The sequence below is a fragment of the Anoplophora glabripennis genome, unplaced genomic scaffold, assembly GCF_000390285.2.
Source record: "Anoplophora glabripennis isolate ALB-LARVAE unplaced genomic scaffold, Agla_2.0 scaffold416, whole genome shotgun sequence".
NCBI classification, from domain to species: domain Eukaryota; kingdom Metazoa; phylum Arthropoda; class Insecta; order Coleoptera; family Cerambycidae; genus Anoplophora; species Anoplophora glabripennis.
In genome coordinates, this window is record NW_019416541.1 from 169,150 (window position 1) to 193,149 (window position 24,000).

Sequence of the window (24,000 nt, forward strand, 5' to 3'; positions counted from 1 at the left end):
TCATCGCCCTGTATCTCATAAACGGTGGCTTTCTGCGCCTATGTTCATAGAGCAAAGTGAAGTTAATTTTTGTTGTTTAGTATTTTCCCGAAGTTTGTCTATTAAAATCTGGATCACCCTGTATATATATTTGAAAATTTGAAATTATGACTTTCTGCAAGGAAATTTTGAATTTTGCATAAAGTAAATCGTTATTCCAAAAAAAAAAAAATTATTTTACATTGTTTATTGGATTTTTGTAATATAAACATATAAATTTACTAAATGTTTCATAATAGTTGTTTACATTTTTTCCGTAGGACAAGTCTGCCGCGTGCACACGTAGTGTGCATCAGCAGGTTAAGCGCTGTTGTCACGTTGTGATGACACTCCCCAACATTAATACTTGGTGTATTTTGAAAACTGTTAATAAGTTAATAATTAATAATAAGTGGTGACATCTATTAAAGAAAAGGCAAACGATAAAAACAAAGATGACCACCGGTAGCTGAATTACAAGTGGAAGTGGATCTTATTTGTGGAAGGGCGAAACAGGCGGTGACTATGAGACGCCTTCATTATAGCCATCCTTTGTCTATCGCACGGATTTCTATTACTTTATCGCTCTCACCTAACGGACGATGAACCATGGGGACTTTCCGACCTTGTAGATTAAGCACTTCTGCCCGGGCGGAAGAAATGAACATCCAAATAATTATTTACAATTTATTGATCTAATAGTATGGACGCAAATAACATGGTATAACAAATCAAGCATTAAACAAAACTTAACCAATGCATGATTATGTAAGGATCACATTTTAAAATTACAATCGACAAAGTAAAAAAATACCAGTTCGCGGGGGGCTGCCCGCCCTCGACGACAGCTGTTGGGGCCTTCCTGATAGCGGAGAAATCAACAACAATAATAACCGTTAACGCAAAACACATTAATAGTAATTAAGTACTCAATGTTAAAATTATTTACAGGGTGTAGTCTCACTAAAAAATAACTAAATCTAATTATAGAAAATATTAAATTTTACTTATACGGAAGTCTACGATAAAAAATAGACTTGTATATTTATAAATATTTAACAATACGAGAGGATCCACGCAGTGTCCCTTATCCGCAACCTCTCCGTCAATCCCAGATGTCCGTCGGGAAGTTGTTCACCTCCGTCTGGTCCTGGATGGGGTTCCCGTCGATGGCATAGGAAATTCGTATTCTCATTTTCAGTACGTTCTGAGGAAGAGAAAGGAAAAATGGGATTTAAACCTCCCTGTACCGCTAAATATGCGATGAAAAGAGCGACCGCAAAATACCTATGATTTTCGCTCGTTTTTTCACAATTCGCAGAGAATTAAAAAAAATACATAAAAATATGGTTTTGGTCATAAAAAACTAAAATGAGCATAGCTTTTAGTATTTTGAAAATTTTAAAAATCACCCCTAAATAGGGGTTGAAAAAATTCCAAAAATGAGGAATTTGAATATTACCAATTGATATAAAAACTATTAGCATGTGAATTATCTTTATATATTTTTTTTGGATTTTTTTTGCGATATTCTCTATTTTTGGTGATGATTCCACCCCTTGAGCGTGCTTAAGGGTGGATTTTCTAATTCAACATGTTTTTTTCAGTCGTGAGAATAAATCTTTCTTTGTATCAAGAATCATTCCAAAGAAAAATTCACATGCTAATAGTTTTTATATTTACTGGTAATATTCAATTCTTCATTTTGGGCGTCTTTTAACCCCTAAATAGGTGCGATTTTTGAAAAATTTCAAAACAAAGATATGCTCATCTTAATTTTTTACGACGAGTAATTTGAAACCAAAGACATATTTTTATCTATTTTCTTTAGTTCTCTGCGAATTGTGAAAAAACGGGCGATTTCTGCGGTCACTCTTTGTTACGCAATTCATAACCAAAGTAACTTAACTATACAGGGTGATTCAGTCATAATGTCATCAATTTTAACCAAGTATTCCGAAGGTTTAATAACGACAGAGAATTGAGAACAAAATTTTACTACAATTTTTCAAAAATAAGCAAATTACCCCTTGACCCCCTGTTAAATGCTGATTTCCCAGTCGTCTTACAGATGGTTTCAAATTCAAAGTGCATGCAGTGGATCCCAACTTAAGAAACTGGCCAGTCATATTGTAGAAAATACCTCGGTTTTTTGACAAAATGTAGTTCAGTAAACAGACATGTAAAAATTAGGAAAACTTCCGTAAAATTGAGTGAACTACTTTAGTCCAGCTGAATGTTAGGGTTTCATTTTCAAAATGGTGTCGAAAGTTCACGAAAAACAGTTTTTTTCAATAAAAAAACACTAAACTTAGAACTTTTTATAATAAAAATTTTGAGCCCACTGCGATATCAATTGATAAACAATAATAAACAAATGTATTAGTTATTGCAAAAAACTGCTAAAAATCGATTTTTTTTTCATCTTTAAAACAAAAAAAGATTTTTTTACGAAACTTTCAGAATATGTAGCCCTTGGCAAGTAAAATATGTTCATTTTTGTAAAATTGTAAAATATTTGATAGTTTTTGCAAAAATTAAGTTTTTCGAAAAAAATACATTTTTTCAAGTTTCAATAAATCGTACAGAAATGCACTTACATCTTGGGCTTAAAACTTTCTCTAAAAGTTGTGCTTCCCTGTGCAAATTGTGCGTGTATTGCAAAATAATTAGAAATATTCGAAAAATATACCGAAAGTTTGACATTTTTTTTGGGTTGAAAAATCTAGGTCTTTTTCTTATCATTGGAATTTAATAGGAATGGCATTATTGTCATTTCAAAACTGACATTTTTCATGAATTAAATAAAAAAGTCCTATGACCAATAGGAGCCCAGAATTTTTATTTTTTTTTCAAAAAATCACTACGACCTCAATTATTAATATTAGGGCCTGAAATTTACAAATATTGTAGTTGAATACTTTTACTTCAATATAAAAAATAGTCCGCAATGATTGACTGCCTTTGATGAGCATGGTAGGGGGAGAAAGACTGTGACTCAGCTGAGTTCTTTCAATTAAATTTCAACGATAAGATCTACATTTTTCAACACGAAAAAGGAATTCAAAGTTTCGGTAGATTTTTCGCATATTTTCAATTATTTTGCAATACGCAATTTGCACAAGAAAGTATACAACTTTTAAGAAAATTTTAACAGGGTTTATAGTTGAAAAGTATAAAAGATAGAATTCCCTGAATTTTTACACACTAATTGGTGTTCATGCATTAAACTTTTTCTAAACTGGACTCCATAATGTTTTATAAACCCAAAGAACCTCTTACAAAGGTTTCAAAACCACAAATAGTTTTTCAAGAACCCAGGGCCGGCTTTCACAAAATTTCCAGTTGCAAACATCAAATTCCCCGACTTTCATGAATACTTTTAAAATTCCCTGACTATTCCCTGTTTTTTTATGAAGAATAATGAATTCCCGGACTTTTCTCGGTTTTCCAAGCCGCTACAAACCCTGTTTCAGCCCAAGATGGGTCACGTAAGTGCATTTCTGTACGATTTATTGAAACATGAAAAAAAATATCTTTTTTTCGAAAAACTCAATTTTTGAAAAAACTATAAAATATTTTACAATTTTACAAAAATGTACAAATTCTACTTGCCAAGGACTACATATTCTGAAAGTTTCGTAAAAAAATCTTTTCATTTTCAAGATATAGAAGTTTAAAAAATTTGATTTTTAGCCGTTTTTGCAATAACTAATACATTTGTTTCTTAATTGACAACAGCTTGGGTACAAAATTTTTGTTATACAAAGTTCTACAACTTTTTTTTAATACAAAAAAACTGTTTTCTGCAAACTTTGCATTGGAAAACGAAGCCCTAACATTCAGCTGGGGGTAAAGTAGTTCATTTAATTCTATGAAATTTTTACATATCTGTTTACTGAACTAAATTTTGGCACGTAAAAATCTAATTTGATTGGACCAAAAGTGTTATGCACGGATGAGTGAATGTTTTTTAGCCGCACACAATAAAGTATATGTACTACAAACTAAATAATTAATCGAACATAATACTAACAACTCATATTCAATTATAAAACAGTGGAAATGTACAACTAAATTGCACTAACCCAACATTCGAAAACATTTATTATCCTTATTCATTTGTTTTTATTAACAAACAAATAATACTAGTTAATATTTAAAATGTAAAAAAATATCTTGTTCATTCAGGTGTCTAGATAAAGCTCTGTTTTTGTCGTTCACTATTAAAAACACAATAAAAGCTAGGTTAGTGACCGAATAAGGAAGGTCAAGATTCACTCAACCGAAAAGGGATTTAAATAATGATTTGAAAACATTTTTTTCCAGCGTAAATACGCATTTTAAAATTTTTTTAGTCACGTATTCGTATCCTACTCATTTTTCCCTATCTTCCCTTAAAATTAATGACATTTATAACTGAATCACTCTGTATAGGAAGATTTATAAAGCGATATTTTAAAAGCAGAATAGTCCACCTTGTAAATGGCTCTAAAATGATGGATAGTTTGAGAAAAAGTTATGATGCAAAAGTGTAACAATGACGACATTTACCCCTCAAGAATATTATGACGTAATAATTGCATACAGAGCCATACGATAAAGTACAATCGCATTATGGCCTGTCTTTTTGTACACCATAAGCAGATACACAAATAGGCGCTTGAAACAATTGAACATTCCAACTAAGCATGCGTAGATGCGACATTTTGGAACACTGCAAAACGAATGACACACTTGAATTTGCACGGTTGAGAATACACGACATTATTTTATCGTTTTAAGGTGTTGATAAGACTTTGATGCAAAGGTGTAACATTCACCTCTCAAAAATAATATGACAATTGCATACAAAGTTATACAAGAAAGAGTAACTGCGTTATCGACTCATTCGTCTCATAATTTTGTACAAGATAAATTACAAAAATAGTGGTTTGATTTATTTAATGCTTCTAGCGGTGACATTTTGGAACTGGAGTATGGTAGAAGAAAATTGTGGACAATTTTGTGTGGAAATCCTAGAAATGATGAATTTTCACCGCTGAAGGGAATTTTCAACAATGCCACAAATGTAATTCATGAGCAATGCGATAATTACAAATGTAACGGGTAAAACTTCAAAAATTTTTACTAGTATCCAATTTCCTATGATTTTAAGCAAATCATATTTATTATAAACCACCCTGTATAAAATACAAATTGAAAAAAACTTAAAGATTTGTTTGTGGAAAAACCGGATGTTAAAATAAAAACTTCCGGTCTCTCCCAGCTCTCGAGTCTCACTCACCCTGCTAGGATTCATGACTCGTAAGACTTGCGTCACTTGACCGTTGGGCGCCATGACGGAACCCGACGGTGATAACATCTGTATTTGGAATGCCTGAAATAGAAATCGACGATTAAACCGTGGCGATCCCCTATAAAAACGGCGTCTTACCCTAGGAACAGCTGCTTGGAATAGGAAATCAGTCATGTTTGAAAGAGTTTGATTTGTTGCAGTCATGTTTATCGTCAACTGATTACTATCCGGTACCCTATCTAAGGAAAATATAATTTTCAGACCCTCCTTGTTGTAGGCGGTTATGGTAGGCACGTCCCTTTCTGGAAAAGCAACATGGAAACGTATTTTAACATCTCGGAAACACACTTCTATCTGAATAGCGGATAATTCGAACAAATTCTAGTTAGTCAAACTTGGTTGAATCGGTTAACAGTTATCATCGTAACCAAATTTTACTAAATTATAATACTCGTAATCACTTTATAAACGGGTATTTCCATTGTTTATTTTAGACGGGATGTTCGAACTTGTTTGTTAAAATTAAAGATTAGTTATAACCGATTTTATTTCTATTATAACCAAGGTTGATCGAAATATCTTGATACCCTGTATATGAGAAATTAACATAAAAAAATAGGAAATTAACCTCTTAATTCATCATAACAAATTGTTTCCTAATGGTTATGACAAATATAATCGCAGCATATTTTTTTAGGGACCTTTCATGGACAATGCGAATACATTCACATGCCTTTCGGTCACCCAAAACGCACCCGCAATTTTAAAACTAGTCTGACGTAACATTCCACACAAAATAGTTCTATTAAAATATAAAAGGACCACGTAGTAATTACTTTAAAACGTCGACTCGGTCAAAATTGAAAATTTCTGTGAATACGAGTTATTTTTGGCCCCTTGCAATAACCACTTCAAATGTTCGAAGTTACACCGCAATAAATTATACGTTAAAATCTACCTTCGCCAGATAACCACACACAACCGTCAAGTCACTCACCATTAATCCTATCCGTGTTGAACAGATCGCCCGAAAGGAAATTCGAGTTCTGGTTATTCATGACGGGCAGCAGGTTGCTGTTGTTGTTCTCGATGATGAGACCCATGTTGCTCGGCTCCGTGCTCGGGGTGCTGGGCAACGGGTCCAGCCCCAGCAGATCCAACAGGTCCTGGTTGTTGCTGGTGGAGACGGGCTGCGTCGGCTGGCTGCTCGGCGCGATTATGTCCAGGTCTAGGCCGCCGTCCGTTCCCCCCAGCAAGTCTAACAGTGCATTCTAAGAGAAATTATAGAATTTCAATACCAAATATTTGAAATAGAAATTAGAAAAAAAAACGTCGGTGGAAATATTAAATTGTGCGCCACTTACCGACTCGTTATTCGTGATGTGCTGCGGACTGTCCCCGACAGACTTGGTCTCTATGTCGCTGATGTCGCCGTTAACCTGCGACTCCGACTGTCTGACCACCTCCATCGGCGGCATCCTCTCCAGCAGAGCGGGCCTCAGATTGGAGTACTTGCCGAATAACTGAGAGAACTCCACGCCCCTCTGTTGCAGTTCCACGTGGAGGCTCGAACAGAACGAGCTTATGATCTGCTGAATTTTGCTGAAAAACGCACCAATTAGCTTTTTTTTTAGTTTTTAATTGGACCCTTCGCATCAAGATTAATTAATTAAGTATGTACAAAAATTCAACAGACAATTATTTGAGTGATTTTAAAAGAAAAAGTTCATATAAACATTAGTCCACAGATGCTTCGTTTTCAAGATACAGGGTGTTAATCTTTTATAAAAAAATGCTATTTCGTACATATCTTAAACACCTTTTACCCAATTTTGTTGTAATCTGGCAGTGTTATTTGTAGTGTTAAGGGGCTAATTTAACCCTAATGTGATTAGATTTGTTAGGTCCAGCGACGTCCCGAACGGTACTTTCGGCTTCGGCGAAAAGTTCAGCTTAATTTTGGCCAAAGCCGATTCTTAGCCAAAGGTTTAAATAATGGCCGAATGTGGTCGAAGCCAATGCCGATTAATCGGTCGGTCTCTAGTACTAACCTGTCCAGCAATACGACGCAATTCAGTTGGTATCTGGAATTGGACCATGTCTGAGTGTTTTTTGTGTACCACTATTTCCTTTTTCTATGGTGTTTTGCAGCGAGTGCACCAAAATTCAATTCGAAGGTGTCGTGCATGCATCGAAAATGGTGGTGGATATTTTGAGCATATGTTGTAGTTTGTTCTGTACTAGTGAGTTTAAAAATTACTGAATTTTGCTTTTTGGCAAGTCCCTAAATTATTTTTAATACGTATGATTATTTGGATGACATGAATCTTTGGGTACTTTAATTACATATTTTTATAACATACATAATTTGATTAAAAGTTATGTTCCTGTTTTAAGAGATTCATAATTACTAACATTCGAGCTAAAATAAAAGCATAACACTTTTTTCGTACTACAAAATCGATACATTTTATTTTATTTATTTAAAAACTGGAAAACAATCATTTTGAAATTTACTAAATGTTTCACGATAATAGTTGTTTAAATTTTTTCCAAAGGACAAGTCTGCCACGTGCACGCGCTATTGGCACATTGTGATGAAACTCCCCAATATTTTATTAATACTCGCTGTATTTTGAATAGTTAATCTTACGCCTCTGTAATATACAACTTTTTACACCCTGCATAATTGAGAATGAAAACATGTACACGTTGAATATGTTTCCGCTGTTTTTCAGTTTGTTTTTTAAGTTTTACTCGAAAATCAGGCTTTTTTCGAAAAACATAAAAGTATATAAAACAATAAAGTAATTTGTAGAAAATTGAAAGACGAATCCGAAAATATCATGGATGTTACCGTAAAGCAGTGGCGTACTATTTTATTTACATAAATATGCCACCGATACCTTGCAACTCCGCCACGGAAACATCAAAATTTTAGAAAAACGCCTAAGATTTGGAACAATGTTTACATAAATACATGTACTCAATTTCAAATTATTTCACTTACTAGTCTTTAAATAGTTTAAAAAAATTTATTTTGAAACTGTTTTGAGGAATTTTGTTCGAGAGAAAATTTACTTCGACACTGGAGCTCATTCTTACTGGTCACATTAATCTTGACAAAATAATTTTTTTTTAAGTTTTTAACGGTATTTTAATTGTTTTTTTAAAATAATATTCTAATCCTCCATAATCGTATTTTATTATACTTTACCTTTTAGCGTTTGCAAGTACTCGATTGACTGACGGTAATGCAAGACAGAAAATGAGCCTGGCTCGTAAACAAACAAACTTACTTGGTATTGCTGAACCTCGTGCTGAGCTTCGTCAGACTCATCAGCGCGTACTGCTTGGTCGTGACGGTATTCTGGGGGGACCACAACAGCTTCTGATAAAGATCGATGACATCGTCTTCCGTCGGAGGTTTCCCATTGGGATCCTCCTCCAAGGAAGCCTGGACGAGGGCGTCGCCAAACTCGCCTATCGCCCATACCGCCACTTGCGTCAACGGCTGCCTGTTCTGGAAGTCATCCGCCAGCGCCCGGTACAGCTGCAGGGTCACGTAGGCCTGCTGGTTGGTGCTCTCGGAGATCAGTTGTATCGTCGAGCNATCGTCCTCCGTCGGAGGTTTCCCGTTGGGATCCTCCTCCAAGGAAGCCTGGACGAGGGCGTCGCCAAACTCGCCTATCGCCCATACTGCCACTTGCGTCAACGGCTGCCTGTTCTGGAAGTCATCCGCCAGCGCCCGGTACAGCTGCAGGGTCACGTAGGCCTGCTGGTTGGTGCTCTCGGAGATCAGTTGTATCGTCGAGCTGATGACGTCATCCCTGATGTAATTTCCCGCCTAAATTTCATTTACGCATAAAAATTCGAGTTTATTTACGGGGCCGTTGCACTCACCGCCACCAGAACCTTGAGCAGGGTGTCCAGGTGCCACCTCTTATTCGGGGAGTAGCGCTCTGCGGCCAGTACGATGCTGCTGGAACAGTGCGCCTTGAATTCCGGGTCGGACTTCTCCAGAAACGTCAGTAGTTCCTTTATCATGGTACGTATGTTCTGGGTGTTGACCAACGCGAACGACAGCTCCATGGCTCTCCGCCTTATCGAAACGTCCGGATCCTTGAGGCACTCCAAGATCGTAGACCTGTGACGTTGGACTGCTGAGGTATCGACGTGAACAGTTCTGAGGAGTGTGTTCAATGCGACGTATCTTATGTTCTTGTCGTTGTTTAGTAAGAATCTACCCAGAATGTTGACGGCTAAAACCTGTAGGAAACAAAGTTTTAACGTGCGATGTCTCGGAATCATTCGATTGCCTTACTCGTAATCCCCCTTCTGATTTGATATCCATGATGGATAATACTGTTTCATATAAGATGGTGTTGCCGACGTTCTTACTCGTTTCAGTATTGGTCGCCACCTGGGCCAGGATGTCGTTCATGGCCTCCGAAGCGTCGACATCGTTTATACCCAGGACGCGCAGTAACTTCAGTATTTTAACCTTTCGAGGAAACCAATTTCATAAAAAAAATCGTTCAAATTTAATTTAAAAACAATGATTTTCTTTTACCTGCAGAAACGGATCGCTAACTCCCGATACGTCGTGCTCCGGCGAATACCCCGCCAATATTAGATTCTTTAGAATACGTACGAGGTTTGGCACTATCTGTAAAGAAAAACGGCAAAGCGTAAATGGGTATTGCGGGGGATCGGGACACACAGAAAGCGTACATGTACGATCTCGGTGGTTTTATGTACAAGAGGGAGGAATCGAAATTTCTAAGATTGGAACTTTGTTCGAATTTCGGAATGTAAGAAACGAACTTAGGCGGCCCTTCGATAGCTATTAGAACAAAGTCGCGAAGGCACAGAGTGGGCATACATGGAAGACTCATGAAGGGGACGACAAAAGCACAAACATTCAGTAACATACGTGTCGGTACCTCGTGTTTAGGAGACGCTTCCTAAACAAAACACCAGAGTTAGCAAATTTCAATATTAGAATAGGGTCGTTTCCATATGTGAACAAACGTAAAACATAAAACAAGGTTAGTAAATAGCATAGTTAGATTTTTGACATGCACAAAATTAAAATCTTTCATTGTACAGTAATTCTCCAATATCTTATTCTGTGACCTATATGACAGTACCAAGAATAGCCAATAGTAGCGGCTAGTAGATAAAGCACTGTACTTTGTGAATTGCAGTGTCTGACACTAATCTAGTCCAAGTGAACTACATATTAGTACACCTGATGAGACATGACAACAATTTGCTAGGTGGTCAAAAAACAAACAACCAAAGGTATTTTTCTAATAAAATTAACCCTATTCATTGTTTCACACATTATGTCTGATGTGGTAATGCGACAAGTGAAATATTTTGCAAAAAAAGGAAACACGGAGAATAAAAAAAATTAAATAGGTTAAATATTATAAGCAAGTCTTTTGAAAAAGGTAGTTTAAAAAATGGTAAACGACCCTATTAAAAAAATGTAATTATTCAAATTAGTTACTTAAAAGAAACTGACGGACTTTTAACTTTTATCTTGGAAGTTTATAAATCTACTAAAACTGTGTTTATTAAAAAAGTGCGAAACAAAAAGTTAGTACTAGATACGGTATTTACGATTTGTTAAACCCTCCCTCCCAAAAAAAAGAAAGTTTGACAACTTACCTTCTTGAAGTGGTTCAACGTATCGGGACTATTTTCACACATCTCCGTTATTAAAGTTACACCAGTAATTAACACACCTGGAAAAAAATATAACCTAATCCTGCTTGTCACCAATTTTTGACAATTAATGTACACCTACCGTGATTTTTCTCAGACAGCAAACTCCGTGTTGCGGGCAAGAATATTTCCATCAGCTCAGGCACCCTCTTGATGATACGGAAAGCGCACAGGGCGGCTTTCTTACGTATGTAGGCGTTGGGGGACTTCATCAGCCTTTCCACCTCCCCGGCTAGATCTCTCGCCATTTCCGGGGAGGCTATCGCCCCCAACGTGCAGAGCGCCAACCCCACGACAAACTGCGTGGTGGAATTCAAATCACTAAAGGACATAAAAAAAAATGTCCAAGATATCATTAAGAATTTAAGGTAAAGGTACAAGTTCGATCAAAAAAAAAATAGGTTACAAAAATCATTCAACTTACTTTTTGAGGCTGTTCGTTATCAACAAGTGAACGTCCTGTCGTTCGTCGAGCAGCAGCATCGCGCCCAGGTATCCTATCCTCTTATCTGTGAACCTGGTGCTGGCGATAAGCTTCAAGCATTCTAATTGACCGAAGTGAGCCGGATAGCCCAGCATGTGTATGTACAACAGTTTCGCTATGTTCCGACATCTGAAACATTTTTTAACTAAATATACAGCATATCTACCGATGTGGTTTGAGTGTGGGTAAGATATAACCTACAAAGTATATGTCATATTTTAAATGTCATTGCTAATCGATGCCTACTTACTTTGTACCTACTGACATAGTGACCTAATTTGTAGGTGCTATGAAAATAACTAATGATATTGTGGAAAACGATGAACTAATCATTGAATTACAACTCCAACGTCTAGCAAACAGTTAAAATCAGTCCATGTCAAGTGATGCTAACATTTTTTAGCACCAGATTAGTAGATTATTCTTCCAGTAGGTACAAAGCAATGTTTTGCACCAGTAGGCATCAAGTAACAATGGCATTTAAGACAAGATATATACTTTGTAGGTTATATCTCACCCACAATCCGAAAAATTTTAGAACCCAATCAACAAAAAAAAAAAAATCGACAATGCCATGTTGAGTGGTTCATTCATTAAGCAGTGAAGGGTTTCGTGAGCCCGGAATCAGAATCAATAACGCTTCAGGCACTATTAGTTCTCTCCCCCTTCCTCCAATGACTCCTGAGAATGAAGGCATTGTATCTCTGCCACCAATATTCTCCTGTTTGTGTAGCAGGCCCATCAAATTTAATAAAGGTTAACGGCTTCATAAAAGATTACAGGGAAATAATCAATGCCTGTCACTCTTTATTACCTTGTTACAGAGCAGGGGTGATTTTACGATAATGCATAATAACGTTATAGGTTCCCTTCATCTTTTAACTACATTAAATTTATCTAATTGCTATTACGTAAAGAGAATTTTTTGTTTGTATTGCGTAAACAATTTTAATCAAAGTTTTCTGAGGTTATTTTATTACTCGGGTTACTTTAATTAAACATTAATGGACGTTCGACTGGATTTTCCTTTTGAATCACTTAGTACCACTGACTCCCTCAAGGACAAACGCAAATTGAAAATAAATTTCTAGAATACGACCTTGGTGACATTACAATCATTATTATTATTACGAGTGTTATGCCAAAGGCCATTTTAATTAAAGGATAAGGTTTGCTGTTTACATACAGTATTAATTAGTTAGAATGTTTTACTGTAAAAATATTTTAAGGAATTTTGCTTTGGGGATTTTTCTCAGCCTAGAAAAATTTTTAGTACCTAGAAATAATTACAATAATGTCTAATTCATACAGAATATATTTATAAGAAAATAAACCAAGTGTTAGAATAGAATAGCGTTTTGAAAAATTATTAAATAATGTTAATCAAAAGTTTGTAGAGCTATGTTTACGACAAAACTTAAAACATACATATTATATATTTTTTTATCATATTTAGTAACTACGTAAAACTGGTATATCTGTAACGCATATATAAATAAGGATTAAAGCACCTGTACACAATATTTACTATAGATAAGACATTAATCATCGATATGGTACATAACTCTTGTGATGTTTTCAAAATTAGTTTGATATCAAAACTATATCCATGTTTTATATACAGGAAGATGTTTTGAATATTCACAATCTTTCTGTACCTTGTCAGGTACAAAATGAGCTAAAAGCGAGACTAATAGCGTTAACGATGTAAAAAGTAATGTAAAGTTAAAACATTGTTGTTAAACATGTCATCTTTAATGAAAAGTAAGTAAAGTTTTAGTAATCAATAACTTAACTTACCAAATTTATTTTTAGGGCAATAATTGGCTTAACTTGATAACAGACGTAATTATTTTCTCAATAACTTTCAGCTCCTGAGAATGTTTATATAATTTCATCAGAAAATATTATTACAATAAATTATAAATTATATCTCCTATGAAAATGTTATTGGACAAAAAAAATCATTTATACTCAAAAGGAATATTTTTGTTTAAAAGATTAAAATTTTAATTTATGCTTTGAGTAACGATAAACCCCAGACTGAGTATCGCAAGGTGATTGCCAAATACAATTTCTATCAGTGCATTCATACATAAGTCATGAGTCATTAAAAGCTTATTAACATTAAAAATACAGAGAACAATATCTGAAATGCTAATATACACCTGTCAGTCTGTGATAATCGTTTCCAAGAAGGTTTAACGTTATTTCCCGAAATGTACACAGAATACCAATTGCAAGAAAACTTGTATTGTAGCGCAAATTATGGAATTCCCTAATATCTATAAATTTCTTTTGAACACACACATCTTTTAAACTGTATTTAATAGACAGTAAAAGGCAGTCAGCACTCAATTTCATCAGCAAGAAAAAGAATTAATTAAATTAATAATACATTACCTCCAAACTGAGTCCTCTTCTCGAAAGGTAGACCTTATATAGGCACATTCTTTATTGACAACACTGCGTTCTTCTGCCGCTGTACGTGCTGCCCTAATCTGCCTTATTAGGTCCCGCAGTCGCATAGGGGTAGGCATTCGAACTTAAATAAATAAACGATATCAGTGTCTGATGTGTAACATACGAGCTAATCATACCTCTTTCAATAGCCTCATTAACGACTTGTTTGATTGTAGCCATGTTAAAGGCTGGATTAAATCTAGAATTATTAATTATTAGTAAATAAAAAACGTCAAACTTTAGTGGTTTAAGTGAATTACCCATGCTCTGAGGCGTTCATATTAGTTTTTGATGAAATAACACAGCAAAAATCAGGTTAACAATCTGCTAAGCAACACACAAACATTTATTAAAAACCTGCGATATACAGTCGGCGGTACGTTGTTGTGTCTCTAGTTCTATTAGAAATTGATTATAACACTTTAATCCACACGAGAATCCTTTGTAAATTGATTATTTACAACTTTACAGCAAAAATTCACCTGTTTTTTTTTTACACCTTGCCTTATTTGACAGATGACATGAATGTGTACTTAACAGTTTCAACGCGGCCTCAGTCTATTTAATAAATTAACTTGATAACACAGACCCACTAAACAACCTAATTTTTTCAGTTCGCAACTTAAAGTTTTAACAAAACGGATAAATTATTATTTTTTGTTAGACCATCCCATCGAATTGACGTTACGGCTATCGCAATATGGCCGGCTTTGTGACGTCACGACTCGGTGGATCTGTCGACGTCGAAAAAATTGACGAGGGTTCAATGACGATTCTAGACACCTACTCACTAATTCAGCTGTTCCATCCACTAATTTAATTCAATTACGGTCGTTTGAAATTTTATTCGATTAATAAAAACGGCGGCGGATCGATAATGTGTCGAATTTCTCGAATAAAAAGACAGGTCGAAATGAAATGGAGGTATTTTTGCATTTTTTTGGTAGGTATTTAATTTTTTGAATTTACTCACCTTCGGTTGGCCTCTGGAGGCAAAACGCTCCAATCCGACTCGAAATAGGGGTACATTTTTTAAAAGTCGCATAAAAAATGGGCACACGCGACACCTAACTCCGGAAAACTCATTATCCTCTATAACTCTTTCGATAATAAATAACAGAGATAAGAAAGTTACACATTTTATTATCAATTTATCTGAGGTTCCGCGCGGTTTTATGGTTAAATAATGGAACGCCTATCACACAAACAATGCTTGTACAGAAATGGGTTTATTTACACTTATAAATATTAATATATACCATGTACATAAACATTTAAAAAATTATCAGTCTAGTTTCCACCGGTGCTAACTTTCCTGGTCGTTCCTGGGTGGCCTCAGGTATGCATTTCTTTTGATGCAATCTACCAGCCACCGTATTCCTTCGTCTACTCCTTCCCTGAAGCAAAATTTTATTTACTCTCGCGATACCCTACCATAGACCCGATAGATATGAAATAGATAAAGGACTGTGGCAAAAATTTTTTATCTTTATTAGCAATTGGATTAGCTAAATTGAGACAATACCGAACTAGATTAAATTGTTAAGAATTTTTGTATTTTTTTAAACCAGTTTTTGATCGTTTGGTTGATTCTTTGCCTTTTAGTCGTAACAACTTAATCTCTGACTTGTTCATGTTGTTCTCGGGCTGGGCACTGTGGGGGCGGACCCGCCACTGGAACTCCTAGGCTTGCCCTGATATTGATTTTGGTTTTTGTTGTTGGTTGTAAGGCCGGAACCGTTCGCTTCCAAAAAATTTGCCATATCCTTCACTGTCGGCACTTTCATTGGCGACTATAAAAGCTTCGCCGTGACTGAGGGCTTAGACCAGAACCAAAATGAACATCAGAACGGACCTAGGGGTTCTGATGGCGGTTCAGCCCCCACAGAGCCTAGCACAAGAAACCATCGTGCTTTAAATATCAACATGTGCCGTGAAACCCTTTAAACAAATATTATATAAAATTTAATTTTAAATTTTCGTCTTTGTCTATTGTCCATCCTAAAGTTTCCTTAAATAGGTTTGATTTTCATCGTTAATTTCTAGTATTATCAACATTAAATCGGGAAATGCACTTTTACTATCTATAATATCCAAGTAATGGATATTATAGCAGTTTTACACCAATCAAAAAAATATATCCTCAAGTTGATGAACTTATTGATATTGCTAGGTATTTTACGCATTTTAATTTTTACTCAGTGAATTTAGTTAAAATAATTTCAAGAGAATCAATCAAGACCAATTAAAATGTTTAATCAGTTTTATTAGAAACACAGTTGACTTGTATCTTTGAATATAAATGTAAACCAAATTCACCAAAGAATTGTTGAAAAATTAGAGCCAGTCCTTATTACAATTTTCTCATGAAATTATTGTCATCATAAAATTAATGACAATTTTATATATTACAATAACAATTATTCAAGGACAAAATATGTATCAATTCCTTTGCCTGTGTAAAACTACTATTAGAAAAATGTTTTTGACTAGATTTTGAAAACTAAACTAAAGAAAAACTGTGTTTATTCCCGTATTCCAAAGATATTCTCGTTTTACTTTGTTGTCAGTTTTGTGCTTCTATTTTTCGACTATTACTTTAGGCATTAAAGACCGTTTACGATTAAAAATTTAAGGTTGAAGTACAAACAGTTCGTTGAAAATAGGTGAAAATTAAGTTTGCAATTATTTTTGCATTCAAAAATTTTCAGATCATAAAAACAAAATTATTTATATATTTATCGATTTCAGAATAACGGTTTATCCGAAGCGGTGCCCATACATTTATAAAAAATATAAAAAATGTACAATAAACATTACATTTTAAAAATCAAAACTAAATTAAAAAAGTTTTTGTGTTTATTGCCTACTCGTAAGTTTATAAATTAATTCGAAATATTTATTGCATTAAATTAGGCTTTTTATCAAGCTAATAATCTAGATAAAATATTACTTACATGACAGATAATGATTTCTTTTATTATCTTACGTCTGTTTAGTATTTTGGCAGCAAATAATTTATTAGAACCAATTTTTACTAACTTCACACTTATAGCTGTTATTTTTAAATTTCAAATACAAAACCATTTCGCTTTGGATGTAATTATTGTGCCTTACCCTGTTAATGCAGAAACTGGCATAACCATGCAGTCCCGTTTCCCTATAAGATGCGCGTTTTTATTAAATATCGGCTTGACCTCTCTCACACCCATACACTCGGGAATATCTTGTTTATTCGCTAATACTAACAACGGAATGCCTTGTAAAGCTTCACTCGCTATCATCTTATCTACAAAAAACTTACGTATGAAAAAATGTATTAGAATAAATTTTTTTTTGCTTATACCAAATATTTCTTTAGATTCGTCTATCCTGTCTCTGTCTGAAGAGTCTACTATGTAAATAATGGCGTGAGATTCCTCATAATACTAAAAACGAGAAATTTATCGGACTGAATTCATCAAAGAACGATTACATACTTTATCCCATAAAGATTGTAGTTCGTTTTGCCCTCCCAAGTCCCAAAAATTGAGGCGTATACCGGCTAGGTCTATTTTACCAATGTTCAACCCTACTGTAGTTGTTATCTTTGTGGGATGTATACCGTTGTAGTTTTTCGTCAGCTTTGTCTTCGCCGCTTCTAAATACGTCTGGAAATGGATTTCTTTATTTAAAATTGAGAACAGTTTTTATTATATGGTACTCACAGTCTTTCCAGCATTATCCAATCCAAGAATAAGCACGCAGAATTCATCCTTTTGTACCATATATTTATAAAATCCATGCAATAATGTATACATTTTAATTATGTAGTTATATATCACAAAATAACAATTTTTAAATATCTCAAGTGACAGATTACATTACTACATCCTCCATGTTTGTTTACTTAAAAGCTAAAGAATGACAGAATGAGTAAATTGAGCTACTAAGATCAGATCCTACCATATTGCTGCATCCAGGCATTCAAAAGGTTGTAAGTCTGGTTGCATAACGACTTCATATCAAATACCTTAAAAAATGTTAAATAGTTGTCAATAGAAGTAAATACAGGTACAGTTATTTTTAGGCATTACTAAAATAACCTCAATAAATATTTGATGTATAAATAAATTAGTTGTTAGTTTGTTAACAGTTTATGACTTGATTTTGTTATGACTTACGAGTAGTAAAATTGAATCGTAATGAATGAAAATCTGTAAAGCTTCTTATTTTGATGATGTGATTCTGTGCAGTGGTTTTTATATAAACGTAACATTGAGTAAATCTTATTGTATACAACAATATCTGATTTTTGCCCTAAAGTGTGTTTTTCCATGTAAATATGGTATCTTTAAAGTGCAAAGAAATTTTGTGTTTAACATATTCAGGATTACTCTTTGTAAGTAGGTATTTTTTTATATTAATGACCTTGTTTTGCATGTTATGTTTAGATTTCAGGCATTCTTTTAATTACTTTCTCTGTAATTTTGTCGTACAGAGTTTTGTATCATTTTAACTTTGTGCCCTCGGACACGATTGGACCTTTTATTGTGATATTTATACTCGGATTTTTACATTTATTCTTGACCTGGCTGGGAATTAAAGGCCCCACAAGGGAGCACAATTTTCACATTGTTCTGGTGGGTAATCGAAATCAATAGGTAATTAACGAGGTGTCTATTTTACGTTAATTTGCAGTTTATGGTATTTACACTAATTTTATTAGTTTGTGAATTTGCTGTTGGAATATGGTCGATGATACTATGGGATGAGATCTCTATTCTGACACTGGAATTGATGAGAGTGTCATTTAAGGAAATGATTAATTTCGATAAAAAAGAGTGGTCTAAACTACAAAGTGATGTAAGTATTGTGTTATCAGTTCACGAAATTACACAGGTTGTTAGGTCAAACGGTTTAGTCGCTGAATTTTAGGTAGCAGCAGAAAGAGCGGCAGGTTCGAAACTCACAGCTGCCAACTTTTTTTTTTTTTTTAAATAAGTACAATTTCATTTTGATAATGCGATAATATAAACTGTTTTTAGTTAAAATGTTGTGGGTTGTATGGAGTAACCGATTATTCATCGAAACACAACAGCACACCTTTTTCTTGTACAAATCCGGAATTATCCAATGTTACTATTCAATACATTTATGAAGAGGGGTGCCAAAAACCCCTTGTGAAGTACGTAAAACGGATATTGTTGGACGGTGCTTTGATTGGATTTATTTCCGGAATATTTCAGGTGGGTAATAAAAGTTTGTTACATTTGTTATTACTAAAACATGTACAGGGTGTCACAAATAAAGTAGCTATCACGAGCAACTTTGAAAATAATACGAAAAATCAAATTCGCTTTTAAGAGGAACATATACGGTTGAATATCGTAATTCTATAATATAATTCTAATTCTATAATAATTATTTTTACTAAAGTTAGTTAAGTATACTGTTTTAGCGATTAATAATCCTGAAATATGAATTTCATCTTTCGATTTTTCTCGTGCGAACTTTATTTGAAATAATATTTCTTAGGTCAGTATCGACCAGAACCTTAGAGACAGTACTTTATTTTTTTTATTCGAGTATCCTATAACCTTAAAAAATAAATAAATAAATTAGAAGCTTATACAGCTGTATTTTTAAAATTATTCGTTAGTTTTGTTACTCTAGTGTTGGAAAGAGAGAACTAACGGAAAACAATCTAAATTATTAAATATACTATTCAAAGCGATCATCATCGTGGTAAATTTGACAATTTTTAGATGGTAGGTTTATAGACCAGGAAAATTAGCAAAAAAAAAGAGAAACTCGAAAAAATTCCTATCCGCGATATTATTGTAAAATTGTCTAAAGGAACATAATACAAAACATCTCTCATCTCGTGAGTCAAAAATTTTTAATAGTTTACTTTTCTATTTAAACAAATAAGTGAGGAAAACAATTCTGCAATATCTCGGCTTCTATTCGTCGTAGAAACTTCTCTTTTTTTAAACTGGGGTAGCTCGACGAAAAAATAACAATGGGCGTATTTACGAATTCGTAGAATAGCCCTGAATCCCAGAAAAAACGCATCTTTTGTACTTATTTTTTTTTTTAATTTACAAAAATGTCACAAAAATTATTGTTAAACGAAATATTAATTAAGATTTCAATTTCGGAATTATTTTACTACTATTAAATAAATAAATGAAGTTGACTTAAAAAGTTTTTTTTTACATATTAAGCCAAAGTAAACTTGTTTTTTCAATATTTTGTTAGCTATTTAATTACGATTTAAACGTAAAATTAAAGTAAACATTTTCTGAGGCTGATGAATCTATAATATTTACAGAAGAAGAAGATGACGGAGAAGATTCATATGATAATGAAGAAGAAAATGATATGGAATCAAATTCATCGCCTTTCAAGAAGTTAAAATTGTAATTTTATCGACCGCATTATTTTTATTAATATTTTTTAATTTTGAGAATTTTGCAATAAATTCAAATGCTTTTTATTCTTTTTTAAATCTTTTAACAATAAATAATAATTTGAAAATAATTTGGGAATTTTTACTTTAATTTTACATTTAAATCGTAATTAAATAACTAACAAAATATTGAAAAAATAAGTTTACTTTGACTTAATATATAAAAAAATTAACTTTAAATGAACGATAGCTTCATTTATTTATTTAATAATAGTAAAATAATTCCGAAATTGAAATTTTAATTAATATTTCATTTAACAACTTAATATTTATAAACAATTGTGCTGCGATTTAAAAAAAATTCTTATCTTGTCTCCTGTTGGTCGTAGAGGGTACTTTTTTATTTTAAAACTGTATTTTTTGCCAGCTATCCATTGCATCTATTTTCGGCGAGATAGCATAAATAACAACAATGTTATTCAAATTGTTTATAAGCGAAAAACGCACGGTTTTTTAATGCACAATTTGAGAATGTTAATGTCAAAAAATACGGTGATATTTTTTAATAGGTCGCTTAATTGCGTCTTTAAGATTACAATGACGCTTTCAGAATCATGTTTGATTGAAAATTAACGTTTGTACAGAGGCTTAAAGTTCATAACTTTTGGAGCCTCCGCTATAAACAAATAGAATTGTGCGAAAACTATTGCACCTACAGCGCCCACTTTTGGCACANCGGACCGCGGAAGGTAAAATACTGGACCGCCAAAAATTTTTTGAAAGTATAAATTACTCAAATAAATTATTAAAAAAATGTTTTTTACGTTTAAGTGCCAATCTTATAATTTTTTCTAGTATTTTACAATTGTGTGAGTGTGTGAGTTCTTAATGGTTAGTAAGCAAATTAAATTTGAGTCCAAATTAAAATAAAAAAATAAGAAATATGAATTTTTTTCTGGACCTCGTTAAAATTTTTCAAAAGTATCCGGACCCCACCTAAAATTACTTGCCGACCCCTTCTAACTGTTAGAAGATGCAATCCTGCAGAATGGCCAGTCAGGTGACCTGATCTGAATCTTTAAGGTTTCTTTTTGTGAGGGCATCTGAAGTTTATGGTATCTGTGACAAAATCCGCAAAAATGTTAGTTTGTATACATTTTCAGAACATAACATGGTGGCGGTCAATTTGAATAGTATATTCGATAATAAATTACGTTAAAGAAAAACATATATTTTATTATTCAGGGCCAGATTAACCCATGGTGAGGCCCGGGTGAGAAAAAAAACAATATGCATTTTGTTTGATTTTATAAAAAAAAATAGCAACTTGTCGATATAAAATTTCAAAACCTAAACACTTTTTGGTTTGATTCTAAAAAAAAAGAACTAGTAATAAATAAATTATCCAAAATATCGCTTTCAAGATTGTTTGTGGTGGCTATTTTTGGTCGGGGCATTCTCTGTACCATGATTACGAGTATAATGAACGAAACCGATGATTTTAGTGTTTTGGCCTTTTCGCATTTTATTCCTTCTTCTCCAGTCTGAGGGAGGAACGTAAGGAGAGACTAAACAGAAGACTTGCCATGCAACGCGAAGCGTCTCAGGGTCAACTACCAGCGCAAAATCTACCAATCCCCGTTACACCCCCAATATCAGCTAACCCTCCACCCTTACCTTCCTCATAAAGATAGACCTAAAAATAATTCAATATAAAATATAAATGTTGGAAGGTTAGTCCATTCCATATCAGACCAGTATATCTTTGACGTAAAAACTGATGGAAGTTTTTGTCAATGGGGGTTACATATAAAGGACGATTAAGTATAACTTTCATTTTTTGGATAGTAAAAAGTTATGTATTAATTTGGTCTGGTATGGGATTTATAGTAAACAAAAAAGTAGTAAAATGGGTGTAGTAGCATTGATTAAACTGCAGTATTCCTTTGCATTCGGCCAAATTACGTACTGTTTCCACATCATATTATTGGGCAACTATCCTCGACTATTTACATCGGGAATATGTCTTGCCAGTTAAGAAATAATAACGACAATATTTTAGAACTGACGCAGCTCGAAATTAAGTCTTCTTGACGAAGTGATAACCAGAGAGCGGACAATTTGTGTCTTTAACCTTGAACATAGATATGTCATTCATAAACCTAGATACATTATCCATGACGCAGTGGCGTGTCGGGTATGCATCGGAAATTTACATGATAATTCACGAAAATTCCACGGTACATACATTTTTAGGCGTTATAAAATATTTAGAAAATCAGAAACTGTATACTACATATTTATTAAATAAAGTTCGGTTAAAAATAGTGTCGTTCTTTTAATTGGAAATTAGGAGTCAATGTAACGAATAACCTCAGGCGACGCACATGATAGAATAGTCCAACTCACGCTCCATTCATAACAGGGCTGCAGTTTGAATTCTGACCAATAGGAATTCGATAAACGCAACCGATGTCGACGGAATGGACTAGAGATGGGCGCGAGTGTCATTTCATTTCTTTAGAACAAAATTAACTTAATTGTTTTCTCGTTATTTAACCTGTTCACATGATTTATGGATTTTAAATAAAGGGTACAAATCTTCGCGAGGATAATACGATATATTTGCTATACATAATAATTATATTTTGCATAGTTTATACACAATACATTTTTGAACGCGTACACATCTCTACCAAAATTTGACCTATTCTTCGGGTTAAAGGCACACATTGTCCGCTCTCTAGTGATAACGTTTAGCACGTACATTTAAGACCATGGGCGTAGCCAGGGGAGCAGCCCCCCCCTAATTATTGCTGCATGTTGCAAGTTTCAAAAATTACATTTTTCCAAAACTGTCTATTAAAGCAGCCAATGCATTATTAAGTCTACTTTTCTGTTGAGTACATATTTTTTTCGCCGATCAATTTTAATTTTATCATAACAGAAAACAAAGCTCTTTATTTTATATTATTAAAATTGTATAATACTTTTTTCATGAATAATAATAATTTCATAAGGTCGTCTGTGGTTGTTATGAGACGAGCGTAAGTAAATAACTTAGGTACACAGTAATCGCCATATTGTTCCTATTTAAATCCATAAAAATAACTATTTATTATTTGAGATGGAAGAATTAACTTTAATTTCGCCAGAAATTATTGAATCAACAAAGCAAATAGAGTGTATAATTTATTAAAGAATAAAAAAAACATGATTTCCTTTGTACTTTTGTTAATAAACTGGCTCTCAGCCCCCCCTCCTTAAATAAATTCCTGGCTACGCCCATGTTTAAGACATTTAAAATTAAGTTTTATATTTTTTGTATTTCCTTTAAAAGCTCTGTAAAAGACATCACGTAACATCACATCACAATAGAAGTGTGATATATTTTTTTACCATTGTTTGTTGGACTTATTTGATGCTAACAGCTAAGTATTTATAGGAGATTGTGTGTATTTCGAATATAATGTAAATAATGCAACAGTACAAAATAATTATATTAATTTAAATTGAATTTATTTCCATTTTGCTAAACGAATTTTAATTCTGTTTGATGGAATAATGAATTATTTCCAACAAAATTCTAATCCATTTTGTCATTCG

The 24,000-nt window shown here is 33.6% G+C and overlaps 3 protein-coding genes across 4 annotated transcripts; 1 reads left to right on the plus strand and 2 right to left on the minus strand.

Moving 5' to 3' along the window:
- Positions 1 to 691: 691 nt before the first annotated feature.
- On the minus strand, positions 692 to 15,117 carry LOC108908777 (AP-1 complex subunit gamma-1). Its single transcript, XM_023454906.1, has 17 exons — positions 14,974 to 15,117; positions 14,138 to 14,199; positions 13,941 to 14,082; positions 11,478 to 11,666; positions 11,136 to 11,374; positions 10,997 to 11,073; positions 10,264 to 10,284; positions 9,891 to 9,986; positions 9,642 to 9,821; positions 9,221 to 9,586; positions 8,931 to 9,164; positions 8,617 to 8,726; positions 6,682 to 6,919; positions 6,315 to 6,588; positions 5,456 to 5,619; positions 5,306 to 5,398; positions 692 to 1,225 (listed from the first exon to the last, which is right to left on the minus strand). Exons 1-17 carry the CDS (start codon positions 15,027 to 15,029, stop codon positions 1,124 to 1,126), a joined length of 2,643 nt encoding a protein of 880 aa, XP_023310674.1. The 5' UTR covers positions 15,030 to 15,117; the 3' UTR covers positions 692 to 1,123.
- A 93-nt stretch (positions 15,118 to 15,210) lies between these two features.
- On the minus strand, positions 15,211 to 17,800 carry LOC108908778 (ADP-ribosylation factor-related protein 1). Its single transcript, XM_018712914.1, has 5 exons — positions 17,708 to 17,800; positions 17,480 to 17,650; positions 17,347 to 17,428; positions 17,118 to 17,289; positions 15,211 to 15,397 (listed from the first exon to the last, which is right to left on the minus strand). The coding sequence occupies exons 1-5, from the start codon at positions 17,798 to 17,800 to the stop codon at positions 15,307 to 15,309; spliced, it is 609 nt and encodes a 202-aa protein (XP_018568430.1). The 3' UTR covers positions 15,211 to 15,306.
- Positions 17,801 to 18,081: 281 nt separating this feature from the next.
- Positions 18,082 to 22,579, plus strand: LOC108908776 (tetraspanin-14-like). Of its 2 annotated transcripts, none has more exons than XM_018712908.1 (5): positions 18,082 to 18,381; positions 18,434 to 18,622; positions 18,681 to 18,845; positions 19,028 to 19,228; positions 21,900 to 22,579. In XM_018712908.1, the coding sequence occupies exons 1-5, from the start codon at positions 18,325 to 18,327 to the stop codon at positions 22,080 to 22,082; spliced, it is 795 nt and encodes a 264-aa protein (XP_018568424.1). In that variant the 5' UTR covers positions 18,082 to 18,324; the 3' UTR covers positions 22,083 to 22,579. The 2 variants fall into 2 exon arrangements, with proteins under 2 accessions (XP_018568424.1, XP_018568426.1); XM_018712910.1 differs by lacking the exon at positions 21,900 to 22,579 and adding an exon at positions 20,317 to 20,455.
- The last annotated feature ends 1,421 nt before the right edge of the window (positions 22,580 to 24,000 follow it).

Excerpts from the sequence above, each read along its gene's own strand:
- LOC108908777 (XM_023454906.1), bottom strand. The coding sequence starts at position 15,029 with ATGTACCCCTATTTCGAGTCGGATTGGAGCGTTTTGCCTCCAGAGGCC. Across the intron at positions 11,667-13,940 it reads GAAGAGGACTCAGTTTGGAG|ATGTCGGAACATAGCGAAAC; the intron begins GTAATGTATTAT and ends AAAATGTTTCAG. Across the intron at positions 6,589-6,681 it reads ACATCACGAATAACGAGTCG|AATGCACTGTTAGACTTGCT; the intron begins GTAAGTGGCGCA and ends AATTTCTCTTAG.
- LOC108908778 (XM_018712914.1), bottom strand. The coding sequence starts at position 17,800 with ATGTATACATTATTGCATGGATTTTATAAATATATGGTACAAAAGGAT. Across the intron at positions 17,290-17,346 it reads CGAATCTAAAGAAATATTTG|ATAAGATGATAGCGAGTGAA; the intron begins GTATAAGCAAAA and ends AGTTTTTTGTAG. Across the intron at positions 15,398-17,117 it reads CCAGTTTCTGCATTAACAGG|GGAAGGAGTAGACGAAGGAA; the intron begins GTAAGGCACAAT and ends ATTTTGCTTCAG.
- LOC108908776 (XM_018712908.1), top strand. The coding sequence starts at position 18,325 with ATGGTATCTTTAAAGTGCAAAGAAATTTTGTGTTTAACATATTCAGGA. Across the intron at positions 18,846-19,027 it reads GGTCTAAACTACAAAGTGAT|TTAAAATGTTGTGGGTTGTA; the intron begins GTAAGTATTGTG and ends AACTGTTTTTAG. Across the intron at positions 19,229-21,899 it reads TTATTTCCGGAATATTTCAG|TGTTTTGGCCTTTTCGCATT; the intron begins GTGGGTAATAAA and ends CGATGATTTTAG.